The sequence below is a fragment of the Rhinopithecus roxellana genome, chromosome 7 (genome assembly GCF_007565055.1).
Source record: "Rhinopithecus roxellana isolate Shanxi Qingling chromosome 7, ASM756505v1, whole genome shotgun sequence".
Taxonomy (NCBI): Eukaryota; Metazoa; Chordata; class Mammalia; order Primates; family Cercopithecidae; genus Rhinopithecus; species Rhinopithecus roxellana.
In genome coordinates, this window is record NC_044555.1 from 31,119,909 (window position 1) to 31,147,335 (window position 27,427).

Genomic DNA, 27,427 nt, shown 5'->3' on the forward strand with positions numbered 1-27,427 from the left:
GAGAAAGACCTCTCCTTTATTGTGTTGCTTACAGCTCCAAAGCTGGAACTCAGATTTTTTTTTTATTTAATTTTACTTTAAGTTCTGGGATACATGTGCAGAACATGCAGGTTTGTTACATAGGTATATATGTGCCATGGTGGCTTGCTGCGCCTATCAACCCGTCATCTAAGTTTTAAGCCTTGCATGCATTAGGTATTTGTCCTGATGCTCTCCCTCCCCTTTCTGCCCACCCCCTGACAGGCCCTGGTGTGTGATGTTTCCCTCCCTGTGTCCATGTGTTCTCATTGTTCAACTCCCACTTACGAATGAGAACATGCGGTGTTTGTTTTTCTGTTCCTGTGTTAGTTTGCTGAGAATGATGGCTTCCAGCTTCATCCATGTCCCTGCAAAGGACATTAACTCATTCTTTTTTATGGCTGCATAGTATTCCATGGTGTATATGTGCCACATGTTCTTTATCCAGTCTATCACTGATGGACTTTTGGGTTAGAACTCAGATTATTAAGCTTTGTCACTATGAGGCTCACCCAACTGCTAACTTAACATCTGTTTGGGCTAATGCCCCATTCCCCAGTTCCAACAGGTCACTCAAAATAGTGCTTCTTCTAGGAACTCCCTCTCTGCTCTCTTACCCTCTCCTAACTTCTCAGCACTACTGACAACATAAGAAAAGCCAGTCTGGAGTGGCTACCCAGGGTTTTCATCACCATGTTATCCCCAAATAAATTTAATTAACAGTGAAGTTAGTAAAGTTAGTACGGAAGAGAACATTTCCTGTGTATATTAGTTGCCTAGGGCTGCTGTGACAAACTTCTACACCCTGGGTGGCTTATGACAACAGAAATGTATTGTCATATGGTTCTGGAGGCTGGAAACCCAAGATCAAAGTGTTTGCAGAGTTGGTTCCTTCTGGAGGCTGTGAGGGAGAATCTGTGCCATACCTCTCCCTCAGTGTCTGGTGGTTTGCTGGCAATCTTTAGTGTTCCTTGGCTTAAAGAGGCATCACTCCATCTCTGCCTTCATCTTTGCATGGAGTTCTCTCTATGTGCATGTCTCTGTTTCCAAAGTTCCTCCTTTTACAAGGACACCAGTGAGATTGGTTTAGGGCCCACAGTACTGACCTCATTTTAACTTGATTACCTCTGTAAAGACTATCTCCATATAAGGTCTCATTCTGAGGTTCTAAGGGGTTGGAACTTCAACATATGAATTTTGAGGCGTACTCAATTCAATTCACAACACCATGCTACCCAAATGTACTCATCTGGCCATCCTCCAGCTCCTCAGAGGTGGCAGCAAACTTTCCCTTCCTCCTTGCTCTAACTGAGGACATTGCCCCCAGGCCCATCTTTTGGTGTACCTTTGCCTGGGTGATCCTGTCAGACTGCATGGCCAGGAAAAAAAGGAAACTTTCCCTGTCCTTTTCCTTCTCTTCCCCCTTCCTTCCTTCCTTCCTTCCTTCCTTCCTTCCTTCCTTCCTTCCTTCCTTCCTTCCTTCCTTCCTTCCTTCCTTCTCTCTCTCTCTCTCTCTCTCTCTCTCTTTCATTCTTTCTTTCTTTCTCAGAGTCTCGCTCTGTTGCCCAGGCTGGAGTGCAGTGGCACCATCTCGGCTCACTGCAGCCTCCGCCTGCCGGGTTCACGCCATTCTCCTGCTTCAGCCTGCCGAGCAGCTGGGACCACAGGTGCCTGCCACCATGCCCGGCTAATTTTTTGTACTTTTAGTAGAGACGGAGTTTCACTGTGTTAGCCAGGATGGTCTCAATCTCCTGACCTCGTGATCCACCCGCCTCGGCCTCCCAAAGTGCTGGGATTACAGGCATGAGTCACTGCGCCCAGACCATCATTTTCTACTTTTTTGTAACTTGGCTGTACCAAATGTACTTGTGACCTCCCCAGGCAGCTCCTTTTCCAAATACCTGTAGTTACCCTCTTCCCTGCCTTCATGGTGCCTTTTCTGTTAGGCTTTGTTCTTTTCTAGAGGCACATCATGTTTTGGACATCAGTCTAAGGAACCCACCATCAGGTTTAGCCACAATGACCAAATTGACCAGTTTCTTTAGGTATGTTTTTCAAAAAATATAAGAACTTTCTGCCCTCAAGAGAATCACTTTTATCCTCTGTTGCCCAATAAGTTATTAAAGACTAAGAAATTATATAAATAGTATATAGTATCTTTATGGAATTATGTGATACATTAACTTGAGGCTCTGAACAAGTCCAGCAGTATAGAAACCAGTTTAACTTTTTTCCAGAAATTTCTTTTTATGAAATTTTTCAAAGAATTGTACAGTCAACACTCATATACCAACCAACTAGACTCCACAATTAATGTTTTTGCTATATTTGCTTTATTCCAGTATGTCCAACTATTTATCCCTCTCTCCATCTATCAATCCCTTTTGATTTTTGATGCATTTCAAAGTAAGTCACAGACATCATGACATTTCATCCCTAATTATCTTAGCACATCTATCCCTAAACAGCTTTGTTTAAATCAGGATTTCCTTATCATATATGAACACAAAAATCACATATTTTTATTCACATCTATCGATGACACCCAAATTTTAAGCTCCACAGGGCAGACTTTGGGCTAGATGCTTTGGGTTCATAAAGATACTACCTCTGTAATGAAATCTCAGCTTTATGACATTGCCACCCTGTCTCATTTAGGTTGATCACAGACTGGAAGCGGCCTAATTTAATCACCTTATTTTATGGATGGGGAAAGTGAGTCCCAGAAAGGTGAGGACTCTTGTCTGAGGTTATGCAGCCAGGAGCTGGCCTTTTGGGCATACAGCTTTTTCTACTGAAGGGCAAAGTTCTGCCTTCTTCTTGACCAGGTGGTGTTTTCATTTGGTTCTGGTCCTTGTACACTGCTGACTGCTTTGGTCTTTGTTTCACAGGTTCGTGTCGGGGCAGGCTCACTAGACTCCTAGAAGATGGAAGCAGGGCCAGCCTTTGGCATCACTGAATGACTCCTTTGTAATTTTATTTCTTCCAATCACCGATTACCTCACATCCAGATTTCTTTTCTTTGGTAACTCCCACATTTTGTCCTCTTTTTCTAGATTTCCTAATCTATCTTCTCCTTTTTGGTGAAAGGGGATGTTTTCCTGGAGAGGTAGTCAACGTACTCTATAACAGACCTCTAACCCTCTTCATGACATTTGTAACACCTATCACAGAATGGGATCTAGGGAGGGGGTGACCCAAAGCAGAAATGGTAGCTCTTCAGTTTTATATTCTTCCTTAAAGATGTTTGTGATTCTAAAAATTGTGTTGGTAATCCATAGGAGGGCTACTATCATAGCAGTGAAATATTTCATCCTCAGATCCCCATCAAAGAAATGGTCATGCCGGGCGCGGTGGCTCAAGCCTGTAATCCCAGCACTTTGGGAGGCCGAGACGGGCGGATCACGAGGTCAGGAGATCGACACCATCCTGGCTAACACGGTGAAACCCCGTCTCTACTAAAAAATACAAAAACTAGCCGGGCGAGGTGGCGGGCGCCTGTAGTCCCAGCTACTCGGGAGGCTGAGGCAGGAGAATGGCGTAAACCCGGGAGGCGGAGCTTGCAGTGAGCTGAGATCCGGCCACTGCACTCCAGTCCGGGCGACAGAGCGAGACTCCGCCTCAAAAAAAAAAAAATAAATAAATAAATAAAAGAGAAATGGTCATGGCATTTTAGAATAACTGAGGGAGTACAATTGCTTAAGGAAATGGATACCCCATTTACCTCAATGTGATTATTACACATTGTATGCCTGTGTCAGAATATTTCATGTGCCCCATAAATATATCCACCTACCATGTACGCATAAAAATTAAAAATAAAAAAGGAAATGATCATGGCATCATATAATTATCTTCTATACTTAAAAAAACAATTTTCTTGAAAGAGTGTATGTTTATTTATTTCATACACACTTCCTCTAATTCCCAGAAGGATTTGAGGCAGGTAAATTAGAAGTTTAGTTTTATTGAACAGTTTTTATAATGAATAATATAACACACAAACCCGAGAAAGACAAGGCTGTAATTTCTGTGTTTGATTCCTTTATTCATGGGAGACTATGTTGAGGTAAAGCAAAAACAAATTTTGTCTACCACGATTACAATACATAAAAGATAGTCAACGCCTTTCAAACAACAAAAGGTAGAGACAAAAGCTTGGTTATTAAACAAGACTCATTATGATTGCTGACATTTTAGAAAATGCAATCATTTGCATATAAAGTGTGATGAAGAGACAATTTTTATGGTTTTAGACATATTCTGAAAGACCTTGGAAGGCAATCTCATTCTAGTATCTCAAAGCGGCTGCATCTGGAGAAAGGTTTCTATGGCAACTTATTAAAGCTTGATGTTTTTTATCTTTTTCAAGAGCATAAATCATCCCACGGCCTGAGGCTTCAGTAAAGGTCTCCATTATTTTACAAGCTATTGCCATTTGTTTTTATGTTATATATTTTGATTGTCTTAGAGGAAACAGAGCAAAGGTTAGCATATTTCCAAGAAGACTTGCAGTCTATTTTTTTGTTTTCATTTTGGGTGACAAGACGTGAATAACATCATCTTAAACATTGCTTCTCAATGATCAAAATGATGGTACACATTGCAATATTTGGTTTATGTCATGTGTTGTTTAGATTGTCCCCAAAATTGTGACTGGTGCATTCTCAGGAAGAGAAGCCAGTTTGAACTTAAGGAGGAGGAACTGTTTGGCCAAAACACCCCCTAATATGTAGTTCAGTGGGGCTGCCCTGGAGAATGCTGCATTGTTCCACATGCCTGCAAATATTCCTCTAATGATATAGTCCCAAGGCTTTGGACATTGACAGACTCCAGATGATTTTTATCAACATATTCTTTCCAAGAAAGTTAATTTAAAAATTCTGATTTTAAAACTCTGCATGTTTCAAAAATTTTGTTTTAGCAACATGGATCTCTGTATGTTATAGGAGATAATAAGGCTGAGGCAACACACATTAGGACACAGAAACAGAACCAGGTTTCAGACCTAGCTCTGCCATTGCTAGCCGTACAACTGTGAGCAGGCCCTTGAATCTCTCTGAACCTCCTTTTACTAATCTGCAAAATAGGAGTAACGATGCCAGACTCACGGCATTATTGTTAAGGATTGAATGTGTGTGAGTGCTGGAAACTGTGCAATGCTGTACAAATGTAAGATGGTAATTATTATTGGCTGGCTGTCTTTCTTTCCCTTTGAAAAAGTCAAAAGTTTATGTTACCATTTCTGGATGACCAGAGGAAATCAGTTTCAGTATGTCTTAAGTATTTTAGTTTCTCATACTGTATTTAAAATACTTTACTTATGCAGACACTGATCACTACAGCCATTTATTTATTTGTTGACTCAGTAATCAAATGTCATCTCTGTAGAAGAGTATTAAATAAATTCGTTCTACAAACATGTAAGTGCCAACCATGTACTAGAATTGAGGAGACAAAGAATAGACAATTAAATTCTTATTGTTCAGGAAATAAAAGTTTTATGAGCTTCAAGGCCACAGCATAAGCTGTTCAGGTGGTGCCCTGCCCAAGGGCATTCGGCTGATGAAGTGGAAGGGGGGTGCAATGCAGCCCCCCACTCTACCAGCCAAGCTATTTGCATGCACCTTGTGAGCTGCATTCGCCTGAAGTAAGGACATGTTTTGGAAATTTACTAGCCAGGAGTGTGTGCCTTCTTGCAATTTACACAAAGGCATGCATGAATGCGCTAGCAGTGGCCCTGATGCTTGTATGATCTGTGATGTTAAAGGGAAGATTTGCAGTGGTTCACTGTGAAGGCGTGCTTGTTATCTGGAGTCAGGTTGCCTGAATTTGAATACTGGTTCTGCTGCTTCCTAGCTGTGTGACCCTTGTGCACATTAGTTGGCCTCTCTATGCTTCATTTTCTATATCTGCCTGCCTCATAGTTATTGGGAGGATAAATAAGTTCTTAAAACACTTAGAATAGCGGCTGGTACACAGTCAATGCTCAAAATGTTAGCTGTTTTCAGTGATGGCTTTACTGTTCAGGGTTTCCTTGCTACTCTGTGTTGAAAAGTTCAACAATTAACATCTAAATTCTACCTACAAAAACCACTTTTATGAATTTGATGTCAAATTGGTGATATTTATCTCCTTACCTCAGACTTTTTTGTGTGTGTTTGTGTCAAACAACTAGAAAGCATTCTCTTCAGAGAAATCAAAGAATTCCAGTTATGTGATCAGAAGGTGACTTGGTGGTTTTTAGAATTTTCTCATAAAACCATTGCTTTGTCAGAGTGATAGAGGTGATGAGGGATGTTTGCATATTCTTGGTTTTTGTAATCCCAGCACTTTGAGAGGCCGAGGCGGGCAGATCACCTGAGGTCAGGTGTTCGAGACCAGGCTGGCCAACATGGTGAAACTCCATCTCTACAAAAAGTACAAAAATTAGCAGGGCGTGGTGGTGCTTGCGTGTAATCCCAGCTACTTGGGGAGGCTGAGGCAGGAGAATCACTTGAACTCAGGAGGCAGAGATTGCAGTGAGCTGAGATTGTGCCACTGCACTCCAGCCTGGGTGACAGAGTGAGACTTCGTCTCAACAAAACAAAACAAAACAAAACAAGCAAACATGACAACAACAACAACAACAACAGGAAAAAAAAAAAATCCCAAGGGAATGCCTATATAGTTCACCAGGATTACAGTAGGGATTCTTTGAGGTGTAGTGAATTTCATTGTCACTTTTGGTTAACGTGATTCCGTCTATCTCTTTTTATAACTTTAAACTGGGAAAGAGTTCTTATGTAGTGTTTTCAGGACTATTAACTTTGCATTTTTATTTTTTAAAAAAGTTTTGTTAAATACCAAAGTTTGATAGGAAGAGTGTGAAACAGATTGACAAAGCCAAGCATGAGGCAGGTGGTGATTTTGATTTTACCCTTCGCTTTGCATTCTGGCTCCTCTAACTGCCCTTAAGACACTATAAAGAGGGCACTTGTGTGTTACCGCCACTGTGTATTTCCCAGTCTCCTACAGCATCTAACTTGGGCCATTTTCCTTGGCAAAAAACTAAAACTGCAGAATGCTAATCATGTTGCACATCACTGATTTCTAAGTATTTAAAATAATTTGGGTGTCTACTTGTAATTGAGATTGTCGTCACTTTTACGAAAACTTTTCCAAGTAAACTTCTCAGAAGAGAGATGCAATATTTGTATAATTTCATAATATTAAATATTAGTCTACCATTATTTGTGTGTGCTGTGCTATGATTATTCATCCAAGGGCCTGTCATGGGGACATAAGGACTGCTTCTGAAAGTGCCAAATTACCATTTGTTTGTGAGACTATAATTGATACTACATGTTAAATTCAAGTGTCATTAGGTTTTTAAAAAGATGAAGTGATGATAAGCTTGCTCCTAAATTGTTTGCAAAGTTAAATATCTGTGAGAAAAGCTGGTATTTAAGATTCTTATATTTAGTCAGATAGCAGAATGTTTTAAGACACTGTATATCAATCAGCGTATATGTAGAGTTACTGTGTTTTAAATTTTTTCTTTTTTGTCCAAGGGTAGTGGTTAAGAGTTCAGGTTTTGGGTTGAACTCTGACTCTGCCACTTACTAATTGTATAACCTACAGTTAAGTCACTGAATGTCTCTAAGCTGCCATTTTTTTCTTTTTAAAATGAAGATAATAATATTCCTCAGCATTGTGGTAAGGATCAGTTGAGCTTTTGTGTAAAGCACATCACGCAGACCAAAGTACTTCATGCGTTATGATGGTGGTTGTTATTACTGTGGGTATTTTAATTTTTTTTTTTTTTTTGAGACAGAGTCTCACTCTGTCACCCAGGCTGGAGTGCAGTGGCATGGTCTCAGCTCACTGCAACCTCCGCCTCCCAGATTCAAGTAATTCTCCCTTCCTCAGTCTACCAAGTAGTTGGGATTACAGGCGCCTACTACCACGCCTGGGTAATTTTCGTATTTTTAGTAGAGACGGGGTTTCCCCATGTTGGCCAGGCTGGTCTTAAACTCCTGACCACAGGTGATCCGCCTGCCTCGGCCTCCCAAAGTGCTGATTACAGGCGTCAGTCACCGTGCCTGGCCGGTATTTTCATTTTTAACAAACAAATTGTTACTTGCATTTTATCAGGAGATTATTGCATAAATGTTAAAATAGTGGCGATTACATTGTCTAATGTTTTTAGGGCAAATGTATTTCTGCTACTGTATCTTTTTTTTGCAATAATATTGCACTTGAAAATTTCCATACTTCCCAGAGGATATATCATCTCTCATATTTTTGTTTCTATGGCAAAATGTGTTAAAAGTTCCAAACAACCAACATAGAAAAGAACTCTTGGGAAATAACTGTCTTGTAAGTGAGGGATGCTCTGTAGAGTTAATTGTCATTGAGCAGTCAAATCATTAGTCCTTTTATAATTCATCATTGAGGGAGGCTTTTGAGCTACCTCTTCTAAACAATCTTAATCACCTCTTGACCAGTCTCCAACTCAGTTTCCTATGTACCCTAACCTTCTAAATTGCAGTGACTTCCCTAAGCCACTGATATTTGGACTAATTTCTTTTTCAGATCAATTTCTGTCAGTTGATTTCCAAACAGCCTCTTGACTACCCCCTATGAACATTAGTGAGCTAAATTGTAAGTTATTTCCAGTAACACATTTTTGTGTTGCCTTTTTTAAAGATATTTTTGTAATTTTCTATTTATAATTGTTTAAGGTACATGAGCATAGAGAGCTCTGTTCAATGATTTGATAAGCCCTTTGTTTTAATAACTGTTCATATTTAGCATCTGATATTATTGGATAAATGCATTTACTAAAAGACAGTACCTTTTGTGGAATACAAAATGCTTGGTGTATACAAGTGACATTGTATTTCCTTCTGAACCCTTTTGTTTAAACCTCAGCATGCTCAAGCGGTTTATCTAAATTCAGTGATAACAGCTGTTGCTATGACTGCCTGTTATTTCATTTGTTGAACTGATGCTTGATGAGAAAAATGTCTTTGTATTGTTTGTAATTTTGAATTTAAATAGAAGTGGGTTTTTTTTCCTTATGGAGGTAAAATTAGGAAACTGGGGTTATAAATCCTGTGCCCTGTATTGCTAAATCAGGGTTGTGCAATGCTTGTGTACACTGCACGGGGTTCATGGACTTTGGAACTGTTACCCCATCAGCAACTGGAAGCATTGGCTCTGCCCCCAGTGACAGGGATGGGAAGATGGATTAACTCAAATAATGAAATGTCAAATCAGTCTCTCTAAAAAATGGGAATTCCTCCTTTAAGATCACTGATAGATGGTGACTGAAGCATTGGCTTTTCATTACGGTTTTTAATGTGGGCTCATATTTTATGTTATATGGATTCTCATAAACCACAACATGCAGGTGTGTCTTAAAAACAAGTTGATCCAAAAAAGTGAGAAATATCTTTTGAAGTGTAATTTCTCCCTGTAGCAAAAATTGGAAGATGCCATCAATGAAGAGGATGGCCATGGGGGTCCGGGGAAGACAATGTTGTATAATGACTGTGAATACAGATACTGCAGTTAAACTGACTTTGTCACCTACTCCTTATGCGACCTTGGACATCTCTTTGGACTTCGATTTTCTCGGCCATAAAATGGGAATGTCAACGGTACTTATCTCACGGGGTTGTAGAAGTTCGCTGAATTAATTTATTAAAACAGAACCCAATATAATATGAGTATTAGCTATTTTATAGGAATCTTTTTAATTTTGCAGTAGTGGGGTCTAAAAGGCACAGAACTATTATTTTTGAAAGACAAGATAGAAGCAGTTTTATTTATGTAAGGCACAAGAGCATCTTGGCATGGCCTTAGTATTTGGTCTCATAAAGCAGATGAGTAAGGTAATTGGAACTGAGCACATTCAGCCCACTCATCATGGGAAGAGCACCAGGTTTCTGTTCTCTGAGAAAACTTGCTAAATTCTATAAGAGTGCTTTGTAAAAAATACAGTATTTTAAGAGCTTTGAGGTCAAAAACTACATCCAGAATGGATTAGTACCCCAAACTTTATACGTGTACTCCACGTTATGCTTTGTCCTTTGTCAAAACGTATTGAACTCTGCATTAATGGATGTATCAGTCAGGGTTCTCCAGAAAGACAGAACCAACAGGATACATGGAAGAATACATTTACTGGGGGAATTGGCTCCCACCATCACAGAGGTAGAGGAGCCCCATGATAGCTGACTACGAGCTGGAACATGGGAGAAGCTTTCTTGGTCTGGAAGCCTCAGAACCAGGGACGCTAATGGTGCAACTCCCAGTCCGAGTCCAAAACCCCGAGAGCCCCCTGGAGGTCACTGGTGCAAGTCTCAGAGTCCAAAACCTGGAGTCTGATGTCCAAAGGCAGGAGGAGAACAAGCATCCTGCTCCGGAAGGGAGAATGAGGGCAAAGAGAGAGAGAGTCCCCTCTTCTTTCACCTGTTTGTCCCAGCAGAGCCTCAGCCGATTGGATTGGATGGGGCCCACCCACATTGAGAGCCCATTTTCCTCTCCCAGTCTGCCGACTCCCAGGCCAGTTTCTTCTGGAAACACCCTCACAGGGACACCCAAAAACAATGCTTCACCTGCAGTCTAGATATCCCACAATCCAGTCAAGTTGACACTTAAAATTAACCATCACAGTGGATAAAGTTTATTGCATGTACATTTACCTCAGTAAAGCTGTGGGATTTTTTTAAGAGCTAAATTCATGGTGGTGAGAATGTAATAGGCATTCACTAAATATTTTTGACTAAATTAATAGTTAAATTAGTCATGAATGGAATTATTTCATTCTGCAGTGAGGGGTCACATCAGGAAATCAAGATGCACAAGGGGTCGAATTTTATGTCCTTGATTTTGAAACTTTACGTCAACTTCTAAAAGTCCAACTTTAATAGTAAATCCCAGTTCCTGGCACATGCTTTGAAGGCCCACTGTCCCTCAGTTTACCGGTTTTTCATATTCACCCTGAGAATGAAGTCAGTGACTGGACTTGGTCCTGTGTCTGTGACTCATATATTTCTCTTGAGCATGGCCTTGTGTTCTCATTTATATTATCAGACATACAATTTAGTCATTAAAATAGACATTTTGTTATAGTGACAGAGGATGTGTTTAAGATTTGAGAAATTTACCAAAAAATGAAATCCCTTTTGTTGTTTCCAGAAACATCAGACTCTGGGCCTCTATTGACAAACCATATCCACTTGTAAGTTGAATGTAACAATTGATTGTGTACTTGAGCCAGCATGGACTTTTCTCATTGGCTGTTAGCATGAGGAGCTTGTCTGACATCCTTGTAAAATATTTGATCCTGATGTCTTACTGTCTTTTCTCCCAGGTATGGCAGCAGCCAAACTTCTGCATGACTCTGGACTGAATGTGGTTGTTCTGGAAGCCCGGGACCGTGTGGGAGGCAGGACTTACACTCTTAGGGTAAGGCATTAAGAATCCGGTGGACAAATATGGGACTGAAGTTGAATTTGGGGCTTCATTTTTGGTTTTTCCCCAAAAAATCTTCAATTTCATTTGACTCTGAGAGGGTGAAAATAACTCTGAAACATTCTTTACAGCCTCTCTCCCAGTTTGCCTTCCTTTCAATTCTTCTGTTCCTTTTTGTCTTTTTATCTCTTGATATTTGGCCTCATAGAGTTAGGATTAAGAGGGAAATGGGCAGATATGTGTGTTCCCCCCCCCCTCTCTGTGTGTGTATGTGTGTGAAATAGGAAGAAAAATAACATAATTATTTGTACTTTCCACTCCTAACTTCAAGGCTTCCTTTACACCAACACAATCTTTCCAATCATACAAACTAAACTTTTTTTGGAGAGACTTTCTCCCATTTTTAAATTTACTTTTCAAATTTTATTTTATTTTTAATTGACAAGTCATACTTGTATTACATTTATGGAGTACAATGTGATGTTTTCACCATATGTATACAATGTGGAGTGATTAAATCAAGCTAATTAACATATTCAACGCCTCACTTTCTTGACATTTTTTGTGGTGATACATTTGAAATTTACTGTTTGCTATTTTGAAATATACAATACATTATTATTACTACAGTTACTGTGCAATGGATTTCAAAACTTATTCTTCCTGTCTAGCTAAAATTTTGTACCTTGGACCAGCAGCTCCTCATTCCCTCAGTTCTCACCCCCCAGCCCCTGATAATCTTCATTTTGCTCCCTACTTCTATGAATTCAACGTGTTTTAGATCCCACTTATAAGTCTTTCTGTGCCTGGCTTATTTTACTTAGCATAATGTCCTCCAAATTCATCCATGTTGTCCCAAATGACATTTCTTTCTTTTTAAAGGCTGAATAGTATTCCATTGTGGGTATATACCATGTCTTCCTCATCCATTTATCCACTGACAACACTTAGGTTGATTTCATATCGTGGCTACTGTAGATAATGCTGCAATGAACATGGGTGTGCAGATATCACTTCGACATATTGATTTCAATTCTTTTGGATATATTCCCAAAAATAGGATTGCTGAATTATACGTTAGTTCTATTTTTAGTTTTCTGAGGAACCTCCATACTGTTTTCTGTAATAGCTGTACTGATTTACATTCCCACCAACAGTGTACAAGGGCTCCTTTTCTCTTCATCCTTGACAACACTGGTTATTTTTCATCTTTTTGATAAAAGCCATTTTAACAGGTGTGAGGTAATATCTCATTTTGGTTTTAATTTGTATTTCCCTAATGATTAGTGGTGCTGAACTTTATCCATGAACCTGTTGGCCATTTGCATGCCTTCTTTTAAGAAGTGTCTGTTCAGTTCCTTTGCCCATTTTTAAAAATTCTGGTTATTTGTCTCTTGCTATTGAGTTGTTTGAGTTTCTTATATAATTTGGATATTAACCTCTTATCAGATGTATGGCTTGCAAATATATTTTCGCACTCTGTGGGTTGTCGGTTTATTTTATTAATTGTTATTTTGCTGTGCAGGAGCTTTGTGGTTTGATGCAATTCCATTTGTCTGTTTTTGCTTTTTTTCCTGATCTTTCAGGGCCATATCCAAAAAATCATTTCCCTGACTAGTGTCATGGAGCTTTCCGCTTGTTTTCTTCAAGTAATTTTGCAGTTTCAGGTCTTATGTTCAAGTCTTTAATCTAGAGTTGATTATTTGTGTATGGTGCTTGTATATGGTATAAGGTAAGGGCCTATTTTTATTCTTCTGCATGTGGATAGCCAGTTTTTCCTGTACCATTTATTGAATAGACTGTCCTTTCCCCATTGTGTGTTCTTGGAATCTTCATCAAAACTCAATTGATTGTAAATGTGTGGGTTTATTTTTGAGCTTTCTATCCTGTTCTATTGGTTGGTGAGTCTGTTTTTATGCCAGTAGCATACTGTTTTGATTAAAATTGCTTCATAATATATTTTGAAGTTGGGTAGTATAATGCCTTCACCTTTGTTCTTTTTGTTCAAGATTGTTTTGGCTGTTTGTAGTCTTCTGTAATTCCATATGAATTTAAGGATTGTTTTTTCTGTTTCTGTGAAAAATGACATTGGCATTTTGATGGGGATTGCACTGAATCTATGGATCACTTTGGGTAGTATGGACATTTTACATTATTAATTCTCCCAATCCATGAACATGGATGTGTTTTTATTTATTCACGTAAACTAAACTTTTACCTGCCCAATTTTCCTTCTTGTTTTTGCTTCAGCTAATTTTTATATTTTTTAAAGAATTATTTACCAATTTATAAATACTCTTATTTTAATTGTTAGTTAGTTGTTTCAATTCTGACACTGTTGTCTAAAATTGATGATTTTCTATTTAAACACAAAGTTAACAAAGCAAGTTTCTCTGCAAGGAAATGCCCTACTTCCATACATTCAAGATATGAATAATAGACATAGATGCTACAGAGTATTTTCATTTCCAGAGAGATAAGACGTATACAATTCTGACTCACAGTTCTTCTTTTGGAAGGATTCATCAATGATATATATCTGATGCTTTGTACTCATTCTTTTTTGTAAAATTATACTTCAAGTTCTGGGATACATGTGCAGGAGTGGGATCCGCTGAGCTAGATCACTTGGTTCCCTGGCTTCAGCCCCCTTTCCAGGGGAGTGAATGGTTCTGTCCCACTGGTGTTCTAAGCACCACTTGGATATGAAAAAACAAACAAACAAACAAAAACTCCTGCAGCTGGCTCAGTGTCTGCCGAAATGGCCATGGAGGCTTGTGTTTGAAACCCAGGGCCCTGGTGGCATAGGACCAAGGGAATCTCCTGGTCTGTATGTTGCGAAGACCATGAGAAAAGCATAGTATCTGGGCCGGAGTGCACTGTTCCTCATGACACAGTCCCTCACAGCTTCCTTTGGCTAGGGGAGGAAGTTCCCCAACCCCTTGCACTTCCCAGGTGAGGCAACACCCCACCCTGCTTAGGCTCGCCCTCCATGGGCTGCACCCACTGTCTAACCAGTCCCAACGAGGTGAGCCAGGTACCTCAGTTGGAAATACAGAAATCACCCGCCTTCTGCATTGATCTCACTGGGAGCTGCAGACCGGAGCTGTTCCTATTCGACCATCTTGCTAGCCCTCTGTACTCATTCTTTACTTTGAGTCATCTCCTTTGTAATTAAATTTGTCCTCAACAAATATCTACTGAGTACCTACTATGAGTCAGGCATAGTAATCCCCCCAGAATGGCCTTGCTCCACAGACTTTACAGTCTCCCAGGGGGACACTGACTGTTGTAATTGCCTAATTATAGCTTATCAAGGAAAATGCTACAATGAGAGTGAGTGACAGCTTGCAGTGGTGCCATAGGAGGCATAAGGGGGCACCTTACCAATCTTGAGAGCCAGAGGCTCAGATAAGCCTGAAAGCCTTATCTGTTATTGACCATGACATACACCCCCAACCTAGTTATTTGTGATTTCACACAGGCCTCCAAACTTGGTCTAGCCCTTCTTGTCTACTGGCCATTGTTTTTGCTATTATGTGTTCCTCAAATATCTCTTTTTGCCTTCATCGTATGGCAAAATCTTCACATACTTCCAGGATATCATCCCTTCCTACTCCAATCAAAAGCTACTTGCCTTTCTTCTGTGTTAATACCACTTACCTGTTCCATACAAGGACAATTATTATATGTTGCGGTACAGGTTTTTGCCTGTGTACATCTTATCTCCCCCAGTTCTTGAAATCTTCATATTCCTTGAAAAATACAGCATATAAGAGTGCCTTTTACATAAAGAAGCTGGTTTAGTACAATTAGGTGCTGAATTTTTAAAAACATCTTTCTCTCATTTATTTGAGAACATGTATTGGACAACTGCTATAGGTGTTTGGAATACTTTAGTGAGTAAAACAAAGATGCCTTGTGAAAATTGCATTTTTCAGGGGTGAGTGGGAAGCTAGACAAAAAATAAGCAAATAAACAAAAACAGAAAAGAAGGACCATTTCTAGTGCTTCTAACTAGTAAGAACCTGGTTTTTCTTAGCCATACTCAGAAATAGGAAACTTTTCTACTCATTTTATTGTTCAAAGGTTGTCTCTCAGTCATTGGAAATGAAGCCAATTCAAAACTATGTAAATATACTATAAAACATAAAAGCAATTTCAAAGTCCAAATTATGATCAAATATTCCCTAGTGCTATTTTCAAATGTCTGGATTAACAAATCACATAAGAAGTGATCGTTTTCTTTCTTGCTTTTTCTCTAGCGTTAGTCCCCTCAACGTTTACCTGAAGTACTGAGTAAGGAGATTCATCAATTCACAGCTCACAAATTCAAAGCACTAAAAACCAAACCACGTTATAGTATATTGAAAATGATGAGGTTTAGAAGCTCTTGCCTATTCAGCGTTCAATCAATTTTGCTTTAAATTAAAGATTGATTTAATAACTAAGTCATGTGAATGAAGTAGAGTTGAGAACAAAATCTAATTTTTCATGGATATACCTTAAGTTGTATCTATAACTTGTGAAATGTCTATTTGCTTATTCAGGACTGTCTTTTGCTATTTTACACATTTTTTACAATTTTTTTTTTATTTTTTCCTATGGGGAAAACAGAACCAAAAGGTTAAATATGTGGACCTTGGAGGATCCTATGTTGGACCAACCCAGAATCGTATCTTGAGATTAGCCAAGGAGCTAGGATTGGAGACCTACAAAGTGAATGAGGTTGAGCGTCTGATCCACCACGTAAAGGTAAGATCAGGCCAGACTTTGAAGGATTTGAAAACTTCTCTATGATGTTTCCTTATACAAATTCCAGATCATTCTTTCAGAGAATCTTCTATATCTCTAGACGATGCAAATGTATTTTATAATGGTATTTCAGCCACTCTGAGATTCATTTGCTATTATCAAAGGGGAATTAGGTGGAAATTCTAAACCTATTTAGAAAGGTTATTGATGAAGTGGTATCGTCCACGTGGTAAAATGTTTAACAAAACCCATAGAGAACAAACATTTGTGCTTTATTTATTAAATATCTATGTAAATACCTGGAACTCTTTTATATTATACAAAAACCTGTGCAAAGTTTTTAAAATGCTGCCCTTGACTGCACACTGTAAAGAGTATTTGCAATATGCCTAATGGAATATTCTTACATTTTATCATTGTGGCCTATATATCAGCTAAAGTTATTCTTCTTTGGAGATTGACATCAAAGTGGTTCAAGTCCCAGATCCTGTCTTTTGCAAGGAAGCTTCATTGTTCTCCCCAAGATTTCTGTGAATTTACTGGGTTTCTCATTCCTGTGATCATTTGTGGCTCATGGTTCTGGTTTTCATGATACCTATGTTCATTCACATCTCATGGCCTGTGACTCTTTTCTTCTCTTTGCTTATGCCAACCTGGGTTCACACTCACCTCTTTGTCTTGATTTTTCTCAGACCACCATAAGCTGTGTGAAAAGCAAACTTGACTGAAGTTTTGAGCAATGGAGTTGGGATGGGGAAGCTCTTAAATTTGCAGAAATACAAACAGATTAGAACTGAATGTTGGACATTCATTCTAATAACCTCTTAGATCAAAGCATCCCCTGAGGATTTCTCACTGGTCACATTTGTCTGCAGATTCCAGTCTCCCACCATGCTGCTGGTCCTCAGACTCTCTTCACATCTCCCTGCTCCTCTGTTTTTCCAGCATCCTCATCTTGGTCCACAAAGTCACTCATGTTCTCTTGACAATCGAACAATCACCTAATCTGGGTCCCATCCGGGAGTCCCATGGAAGAACTGGCAGAGGTTTTCAGTTTCGGTCTTTCCTCTCTCATCTTCACTTGCTCCTGTAGGTGGAAGTAAGCAGCATAGGAACTTATTCCTCACTGGTAGAAAACATCCCCTAGAAGACAGAAGAAGCTAGCAACAGTCAATTTTGATTTATATAACAATTTTGACATCTTTATATTATTTGTGAGTGATAATATCGAGACAAATAACTGACCATAAATCATGAAACATTTAATAAAATGGGAACTAAGCAGCTACTTAATTTGGTACAATGTGGGTAAAAGTTTTCCTTAATTTATAAATAAATGTTTGGGTTGACCTTCAAATTTTATTTTATATTGGCCGGGCGCAGTGGCTCACGCCTGTAATCCCTGCACTTTGGGAGGCCGAGGCGGGTGGATCGCCTGAGGTCAGGAGTTCCACACCAGCCTGGCCATCATGGCGAAACCCTGTCTCTACTAAAAATACCAAATTTTATATTATAAGCCTTTCCACCTTCCTTCCCTATGTGTCTAGGAGAAAAAGAGGCACATGAATTAGAAATGAAAATCTACCATGGTGATAATGTGATTTGTTGAACATCAATCAACAGTTCTTAACACCCTTTGTTGGGTTCTTTGTTTTTTTAAATATAGGTTTTCTTGACCAATTTCTTATGTCTTATTCTACCTGTAAAGCTTGCAGAGATTGACTTCTCAGGACACTAGGATCTTTAAATTTCTCCAGTCAAAGATGACCAGAGATTATATTCACTTGCCTGTCTTTGTATGTGCAGAGATTATTGTCAGCTCAGAGCTATGTCCGGGATGCTTTGTTTTGTCCTGACATTAAGTCCCTTGTCTGAAAGAAATTGCTGAGTCATCAATTCCAGGAATGATGTTACACTTAAATGATATTTCACAGTGATGGCCAAATGTGTCGCTTTTTCACTATTTCCATTACTCTATGTGCAGTTAGGAAAATACAAGTAATTAAGCCATAGTCTGTCCTTAATACAGGGTAAATGCATATACCAATAATGCTCTTTATATTTAAAATATGTCTTATTGCTTTTTAATTATGACAGAAGTAAAGCATGTTTATTGTAAAAATATGGTTAGAAAATATAGATAAACAAGAACAATTAACAAACCCCTTTATAATATTATTTTGAGAAGATCATTCTAAAATACTCTCTTGGTTCGTAGATTTTCATATTCCTGTATTGCTATTTTCTGACCTCTGCTGGAGGAAATGGGAAATATCGATGCATTTTAAGAAATTGTATGCACATGCATATGTGTATATGTTTTATGTAGTAACTTACTCTCAAATTAATTATCACTAATGAGACAAATTCAAAAAAATAATGATGCTGTGAAACAAAGGTTTTTGCAGTCTTGACAAAGGTGCCAATTTGGCCTCCTCGTGAACAGTCATATGCAGTGAAGAGTTACATGATAATACATAATGACGAAGACCTTATAGCTAAGAAGTCCTCCTCAAACTAAGTACTTGTTCTCTACCATCTCCACTTCCATGTCTTTGTCTACGTCATTTTTCTCATTTTTGACCTGTAAAAAGCATCTCGGATGGCTACATTCATTTCTGGAATTATTAACAAGAACCTTGACGTTCTTTCTCCTACCACATACTAGAGAACGCATTTGAGAAATTTGTCTCCTGTGTCGTGGAAAGCAGTGCTTTGGGAATTTGAACATTGTCCTCTGTTACCTATTTTAATAACTACTGCCCCCGAGTGCAAACTACAGTTCATCTAAATAGATAGTGTATTTGGTCTTTGTTTTTTTTCTTTTTCTCAGCGAATCTGCATGTATTTCTTAATCTGAATCCTGAGAGTATCAAGTATGCTACTTGCCATATTGTCAGATCCTATCAAATGGATCTGCTTTTAAAATTTTTTATGTGGCTGATAATGGGAAATAGAGTTTTATGTGCAACTTTAGCAACATTAAGCTAAGGAACTTGGATATAGTGGTTGATATTGAAATGAATGAAGTGGAGCTACCCAGAAAAGGGGAAGGGTACAGCAGCTCATGGTGGGCTAACTACCCGAATGAAAGAGTGTCTTTCCTCAAGAAAGGATGACTCCCAGTATCACCAGTTCTGTCGCAGTTGTCATAGAAATGTTCTTCTGATAGAAGAAATGTGTTCATGCCGGCTCCATAATAGGCATCTTTAAACCCCTAGTGTGCTGTGATGAACAGGCTTCTGTCTCAATCTGATCTGTCAGACATGTTTGTATCTACTGAGTGGCATTCATTTTTAATGCTCTGTAGATCTGTTATATGTTGTTAAAGTAGGGTTTTCCAAAGACAACTTCATGAATAAAAGATGTGATACCAAACTATACTGGGATTTAATTATCAGTGAGAAAGGGGTCGCTTCAGCTCAAATCTATATAATTTACAAGGTGTTTTCCTTACTTCTAAAGTCAGTGATGCAGCTGTTAGTACTTTACAATTATTGTTAACCATCTACTGAGATTTTTGATCCATTTTACAAATAGGCATGCTAATTTCCACTGGTATAGTTTAGAAGGCAGCTGTTTAGATGTCTTGGAAGTAACTTGAAAAAATTGTTTTCTTTTAAGGAATATTTCATAATTAAAAAGAAAAAGATAAAAACAGAAACTTCTTAAGGAATCCTGCTGTATTTTGACTTACGTTTCTTTGTCTTTCATTGTGTGTTTACATGAGCACGCATGTGTGGTTGTTTTTGTTCTTTTGGGTTCTTTGAAGAAGTTGGAGAAAATTCTATGGTTTGGTACAATGTAGGCAAATAAAATTTCTCTGTCTCAGAAGCTTTCATCAGTCTGAAATTTGAAACTAAAGTCTGGTAAAAGCACCCATGCAACTGCTCTAGGACTGAAGGTTGAACTGTTAAGAGTTTTGCCAATTTATAAATATGTAGTGTGGCTTAAAATTAAGAGCCCAACTTCATACTGATATTCATTTTCAAACTTCAGCTATCTGGAGAAGCTGAGAAAAGGACATTTTGGTCTTAACCTACTTCCTAGTAGGCAGAAAAAGCTTATTGCCAAAGTCCTTTTTGTATTGCATATGGTCAGCCTTCAATGCTAAAGACGCATGTGAATGAGGATTCCTGTCTCAAATATGTTGTCTACTTGTTGCTGCCATAGCTGCTGTTGCTCAAACAGCCTCACAGAGGAGAACGCATTTGGCACAACCCCTCAGTCTTGCTGACAACTCTGAAATCCAGTTGAAAATATGATACACAAAAAGCACACAAAGGCAGAGAGGAGAAACTGTAGCTATCTATCTGCAATGCCATTTCAGTTCATCTCTCTGTCTAAATGGCCTCTCAGTACTAAGGAACAGCAACAGGATTAAAGTAGAAATATTGAGACATAAAATATGCAAATGATAATTGCATTTAGCAAATGGAAATCGTCCTGTAGTGTAAGGTCTTGGCATCTCCTGGAGATCAACAGGCCAGAAGTACCCAGTCTTCTCTAGGTCCTCAATATTCCTTTCTTCACACCCCTATCCCTGATCCTATTAATCCAGGGGAGCCTGAATCAAAGTCCAGAATACACTTGCTTCTCTCATGAAGATAGAAGTCTCCAAGAACAGGTTAGACCAACTCTTGTTTTCATTCAGGAACAGTTGCCCATTTTACATGAACTTCACACTTACCACGTTGAGCTTACCGGCTCTGTGAGTTTGCCCTTTCTGAAGTGGGCTCAATGAACCTTTTCTGTCACTTCCACCCACACTGCATTTCATTTCTTATTTGTTTGAAACAAATATGTCTTATTATGGAAAACTGTTTTCAAGGAAAAAATGTGGAGAATAGTAATTTTCTCTCTAGTAAGTGAAACACATTTGTCTAGTGATCATTCTAAAGCTTATACTGTTATTCTGGAAACCAAAGTGCTCATTTGTGTTCTTTAGAGAATACAGGCAGATCTTTGGCATGTAATAATTTGCTGAAAATTATGCCTTTGATGGCTGGATTTGGAGCAATATTTAGGGTATGAGATGAATTCATTTTCCGCCTCCAAGGTTTCCATTTGGAACTTAAAATATGGTACAATCAGTAAACATATTTTCTATGCATACACGCACATATCTGGATAAACTTAACAGTGACTATGGTTGTGGGTAACAGAGTTAGCTTTAAATTTTGCTGGTACTGGAGGGTAGACAATGTATGGAATTCAGTTAGGATAGTGAAATTCACTAAGGGAAACAGCGATATAGCTTAAATCTTGTACAAAATTTTACAGCTTCTATACCATATGATCATATGGTATGGCCAAGTAGTCCAAAGGAGCTGCAATGACAGGGGGCCCAGCTTACCAAAGGATGGTGACTAATAAGGGGACAATGTAACTGATTAAAGAGAGTTTTGGCAACTTGCAGTACCAAGAGATTGACAGGAAGTGCAAGATGGCCTGAAATGTGTTAGCCTGCCTTACCATGTCCTCAGCAGAGCAGCAGCCTGCAGAAAGGCTTAGACATGGATTCCCAGACTATGTATCACATGTCCTGGGCATTTCTCTTGGCCTCTGCAACCACCAAGAAGTAATAACAATGGTAACATTACTCTTATATGGACATCTAGAAACTACCAAGTGTTTCCAATCTCAAATAACTATAAGTTATTTGGTTGTGCATTAGAAGTATTATCCCCATTTAACAGGTGAGGACCTAAAGGTTACAAAGATTAATTGCAAATGTCAAGATGCATTGGGGTCAGAGCATGAGTTGAGGCTTTTGGGTGTCACAAACACACCGCAAAGAGCTGACTCTCTGCTGGTTGGGGACTACTTTTTGTCATTTCCTTCTAAGCCTCGCACCCAGTTGGCCCACCTTTCTTCTTGCCAAACTTGCACCCTCACATACTGGAAAAATCAAATTAAAGATCCTCCTTTCCTTAAGATTTTCCACAGTTGAGTAGTTATTCCACTGACTCCCTCCAAAGCCCTGTATCCTCCTCACCTTCCTGATTATTCTTTATAAAAGTCTGTTTTTAAGTAGGATACACAGTTTTCTGTTACTTGTACACCAAGACTTCATAAACAGTTGACTCTTGGACAATGTGGGGGTTGGGAGTGCTGACTCCCTGTGCAGTCAGAAATTCTTATATAACGTGACTTCCCCGAAACTACTAATAGCTTGCTGTTAATTATGTAGGTAAACACATATTTTGTGTTAAATATATTATATGCTGTATTCTTACAATAAAGTAAGCTAGAGAAAAGAAAGTTATTAAGAAAATCATAAGGAAGAGACAATGTATTTACTATTCATTAAGAGGAGGTGGATCATCATAAAGGTCTTCATCCTCATCATCTTCACATTGAGTAGGCAGAAGTAGAGGAGGAAGAGGAAGAGTTGGTCTTCCTGTCTTAGGGGTGGCAGAGGCAGAAGAAAATCCACTTAGAAGTGGACCTATGCAGTTCAAACTTGTGTTGTTCGGGGTCAACGTTTTGTGTATGTGTGCAAAAAAAAAAAAAAAAAAAACAAGTGTATTACAAGTAAATGCTAACAACCACTGACATTCTTTCTAACAGTTTCTCTTAGAGCTTTAATGTTGGTAAGTACTTGATTGGCCTTCCAGATTATCCAGATTCTTGTACTTGATGTACAAGTAAAACTGGCAACAGTTTTACCAATGCTGTCTCGTTTTTTTTCTACCTATCAGTCTTATGACACCTGTTTTCTGGCTACATGCAGCCTGTCCACTAAGACAACGGCAAAAACTGGAAATTTTGTCATAGCAGCATCCTAGTTCAAAATATCACCAAGTGGTAAATCAAGAATTCGGAAATGGATCAGCTTTGGTGAAATTGGTGTTGAACATAAAATATATTTAGATAAAGATATAAACAATTGGAAGAATTACAATCATAGCAATTTATGTAAATGTTATTAAAATTTTTTATGTGGTAAAAATTATATAACCAACAAAATCAGAATGTAGAGAAGGTAAGAAAGGAAGACACATAAGGGAGGTAACAGCTGCTTAAATCTTTCATAGCAATGAATCAATCTATACCAAAATGAATAGTTAATATACAGTAATTAATAAATTAATTAGGTGTGTGAAACATTTATTTGAAGTTTAGCACTTCCTTCAGTTCATTTCAGTTTGTATTTCTTCTATTAAATTGAAGTATATTTCTATCATTTAAAATAACAAATACAATATGATTCAATTCTCGTATGTTTTATTTTCTCTTTGTTTTTTTTCTCCCTCCTTCCTTTCTTCTTTTGTTGTTTTTTGTTGCGTTCCTCCCCCTCTCAATCATCCGTTTGTTCATTTATCCATCCATAGCAACCATCCATCTATTCATCTATCCATTTTTCTATCTTGTAGATGCTTATATAAGAGGTCTGGTATGTCATACACCAAATGTTACAGCTTTTTTTTTAACTTGATGGTACAACATAGAGTAATTCGTTGCTTTCTTCTTTGTACTTGTTAGTACTGCCAAAACATTTTATAAAGAGCTCCTCTCATTTTTATTTTTAAAAATGTAATTAGACACAGACTTTACTTTGGAAAGCTCATGATCTATGAGAAGAGGTTAGGCCCAGTGTTTCTAGCAGATCTCTGTGCCTCTCACCTGCCTAGGCAGCAGTCTCCTGGGTTACATATCCATTAACAATCACCAAACTGCTTCCAGCCAGGCTTAGTGACTGAGCTTAGATCCTTTGAGTTCAGACAGTCTAGATCCCAAAGCAGCTGTTCTAATGCAGAACCTCAAAGGCCCTTATCCTGCTATTATTGCACTGCAGAATTTTCTGAGTATCTGACACACACACACACACACACACTTCATTATTGACCTTTTGTGTGTCCTTGGCCACGTTATTTGTGCATTTGTATTTTGATATCTCTGTTTGAAAATAAGTGTGTTTGTACCTGTCCCACTTAGTACTTTGAGGTTTAAAGAAACAAGATGTTCACAAGACACTGATTAGCATCATTGTCACGAGGCTGCTGTGATACACTGAAGATCCTAAGAACATTTTGATAGGAAGGATAGAGTTTGTTTACTTTCCTTTTGGAAACAAACTTTTCTATAAGGTTCTGGGGATTCTTAGTAGCAAGTAAGAATGTAAATGATGAGACACCAGGTAGGATGAAGCTTTACAAATTCTTTTCAAAAGAGCGCCAGGCCAATAAACTTATCCTGAAAATATTTTCATGGGCTCCTTATACACTGAACTGTGAACTTTCCCCCTTAAAATCCAGTATTCTTTTTCTTCTGTATTATTAGTAGGCTAGGAGAGAAGCATTTGGCTGCAACTAAGCTCACATGCCCACACAGGCTAAATAGATCATAGGAGAGATAAATAAAGCGACCTTTTCTGGCTGTATTACCTTCTAAGTTTCCTTCAGCCCCAGTCAGATTTTTTTTATGCCCTAGAATATGGGACAATGGTTATTATTGGGGTCAGTTAAGATCCTTTCCTCTGGGTCCCTAATTGGCCGTACTGGCACTCTTGTAGAGTCAGGAATGTCTCCTCCTGTCAGGAGACAGGAGGCATCTCAGGATTTACCCGTCTCTAAGAAAACCTAAGTTGAGAGAATTAAAATGCATTACGTTAAAAATCTCCTTTGATACATGCACGAAATCTAAAAACATTAAAATAGCTTACAACAGCACAGCCCAATCAAAATTTCAGATGTACATTGATAAATTTATATTTTTCTAGTAGCCATATTAAAAAGTGAAAAAGATGAAATTAATTTTAGTGATATGTTTTATTTAACCCAGTATATCCAAAATATGATTTAAACTTGTAATCATTATAAAACATTATTAATGAGATATTTTACATTCTTCTTTTGTACTAAGCTTTTAAAATCTGATGTGTGGTTTCCACTCACAGCACATCTCAATTCGTACCAGGCACACATTGCTTAATAGCCACATGTGGTGAGTGGCTACTATATTGGATAGCACAGGCATAAAAGGTTAGTAGATCCTGTGTATTTTTGCAAGCATTGCTAATCCATCTTAAATTTGTTAAAAAATAAAACCCATACAATACATATGTCTAAATCTCACAACAGAGACCATACAGTATATCGCAAATTAACTTCCTTTATTCTGGCAACTTCAAATATCTGTCATCACAAATAATCCAGAAGTAAACAATAAGTGAAGTTCATTATGTGCTCATTGCTTCCTAAGGGCAGGGAAACTTTGAATCACTTTGAGAATACAATCCTAGGTACACAGGGAGATGCTATGTCCTGGGATTTTAATGCATTAGAAAGTGAGCAAGCTGGAAGTAATTGAGATTGACGTGGTCAGAGAGACTACCCTAAGAGAATGCTTTGAACACTTCCAAAAACCTTAAAAGACACTGCTCAATAAATTCAAGGGAATAAATTTATGGAGAGCATAGAGACTTTTCATATAGTGTCATTATTTTAATACATTTGCTCATTTGTCCCTATCTATGACTAACTGAGGAGAAACAATATGGCCCAAAGTGTTATAAATGGTGATTATCTTAAAATACAGTCAGAGAAGAGTCCAACAAGTAATGAGTTGTAGAGAAGATAAACCTGTAGTTCAATGGAAGTTTATTTACTCTTTTCACCTTTTAGCACACATGCTTCATGCAGAATTCTAAGCAAAAGAACTGCAGAGCGACCTGGAGCGTTTTACTGCTGACATTTACTATTTCCCCTTTTTTAAAGTTGGCAAATGTTAAGGGCAGTTGCTACAGACAGCTTCTACTCATGTGCAAACCGTGAAAAAAAATCACAATTCATTGTTACCTATAATTTAGGCTCTCAAGTGAAACCAAATTCATATGCACATGGTGGCTCCTGGAAATTCTGTTCCAAACCCAATTTAATAATAACAATAACCAACATCTTTTGAGATTTTGATAGATACAAAGCACCATTCTAAGCAGTTTATATGCACTATCTCACTTAATGCTCAGAAAAGCCTGATGATTTTCATTATTTCTCCTTTACAAAGGAGAGCACTGAAGTACAAGGCGTTTACACAACTTGCTCAAGATCCCCCAGCTGGTAAGTGATGGACTGGGGGCTTTAACCCTGATCCATCTCACTCCACCATCCAGGGATTTGGCAGCTCAGCTTAGGTGCAGGCCAACACAGAGATTATACTTAAGAGTGGGTGAAGTCTCAAGAAAGACAAGGAAAAGGATAAGGGTGCTGAAGACTGAATTGAGGGCCAGGCACTCAACCCTTCTCCCCTTTCCGGTCAGGTTCTTGCTTCCTAATGCTGATTTATTTTTTCGTCTTATGCCCCATCACTGATTTTTCTTTTTATCACCATTTGACCACCTGTGACTTTCTTGATCTTCCAGTGGAGGACACTGACATGAATCATCTATTTGGTCAAATTAAGGACTATTGGGAAACATTGAATCCTCTCATCTCATTCTTAATCCAGGAATTTAAAAAAAGTATTAAAGCTGCTCATTCTAGTGAGAATGCTGAAACTCTGTGTCACACAAGATAAACATAAGAATAGACAGCCATACATGTTTCTTGGGCTTATTTCATGTTTCCATTGCAAAGTATAAACATAATTAGGTTAGAAGAAGCATTGCTTTCTGTATAACTTCATGCTTAGGCAGAAAGGAAAATATAAAATTACATATTTAAGGGTGACCTATGTGGAGTAGACGTTTTGGCAATTGAAAGGATGTCATTATGATACCTAATAACATTGATCCTTTGGATTAGAAAGGATGAGAGTCCTTCTGAAAACAACAGGTTGTTTTTAAGCTGCTACTTTTCTTTATGAGGCCAGGATAGTTGTGCTGCTGCTATTTTAGGGACCTCATATTTCTCCCTGATTGGTTCCAGGCATTTCTCCCAGATATCTGTTGACATCTTGTCTATGTATCCAGGCTGGAGCTAAGGTTTCTTGACTGTAGAACCCTGGGAGAAAAAGCAGTAAAAATAAATAAGTTTGAAAGATAATGAATAAAATTAAATCTTCATCATGACCTGCAAGTACCTAAATGATATGCCCCACCAGTCTCCCAGCCCAGCTCACCCTGGTCCAGCCACTCTGGCTTCTAGTGTGCCAAGTTTATTCCTTCCCCTGGACTACTGCATTTCGAAGCAGATTAAAAAATGGGTGGCTACACATTCTTTGGTAGTCTTCCCATGGAAAGGGA

The 27,427-nt window shown here is 38.4% G+C and overlaps 1 protein-coding gene across 1 annotated transcript in view; it reads left to right on the forward strand.

The window, feature by feature from the left end:
- MAOB (monoamine oxidase B) overlaps positions 1-27,427 on the forward strand; it is a 124,294-nt gene that overhangs the window by 29,530 nt on the left and 67,337 nt on the right. Inside the window, exons 2-3 of the mRNA XM_010352846.1 lie at positions 11,384-11,478; positions 16,102-16,239. Coding sequence (XP_010351148.1) covers positions 11,384-11,478; positions 16,102-16,239 — 233 coding nt within the window. The remainder of the gene's footprint in view (positions 1-11,383; positions 11,479-16,101; positions 16,240-27,427) is intronic.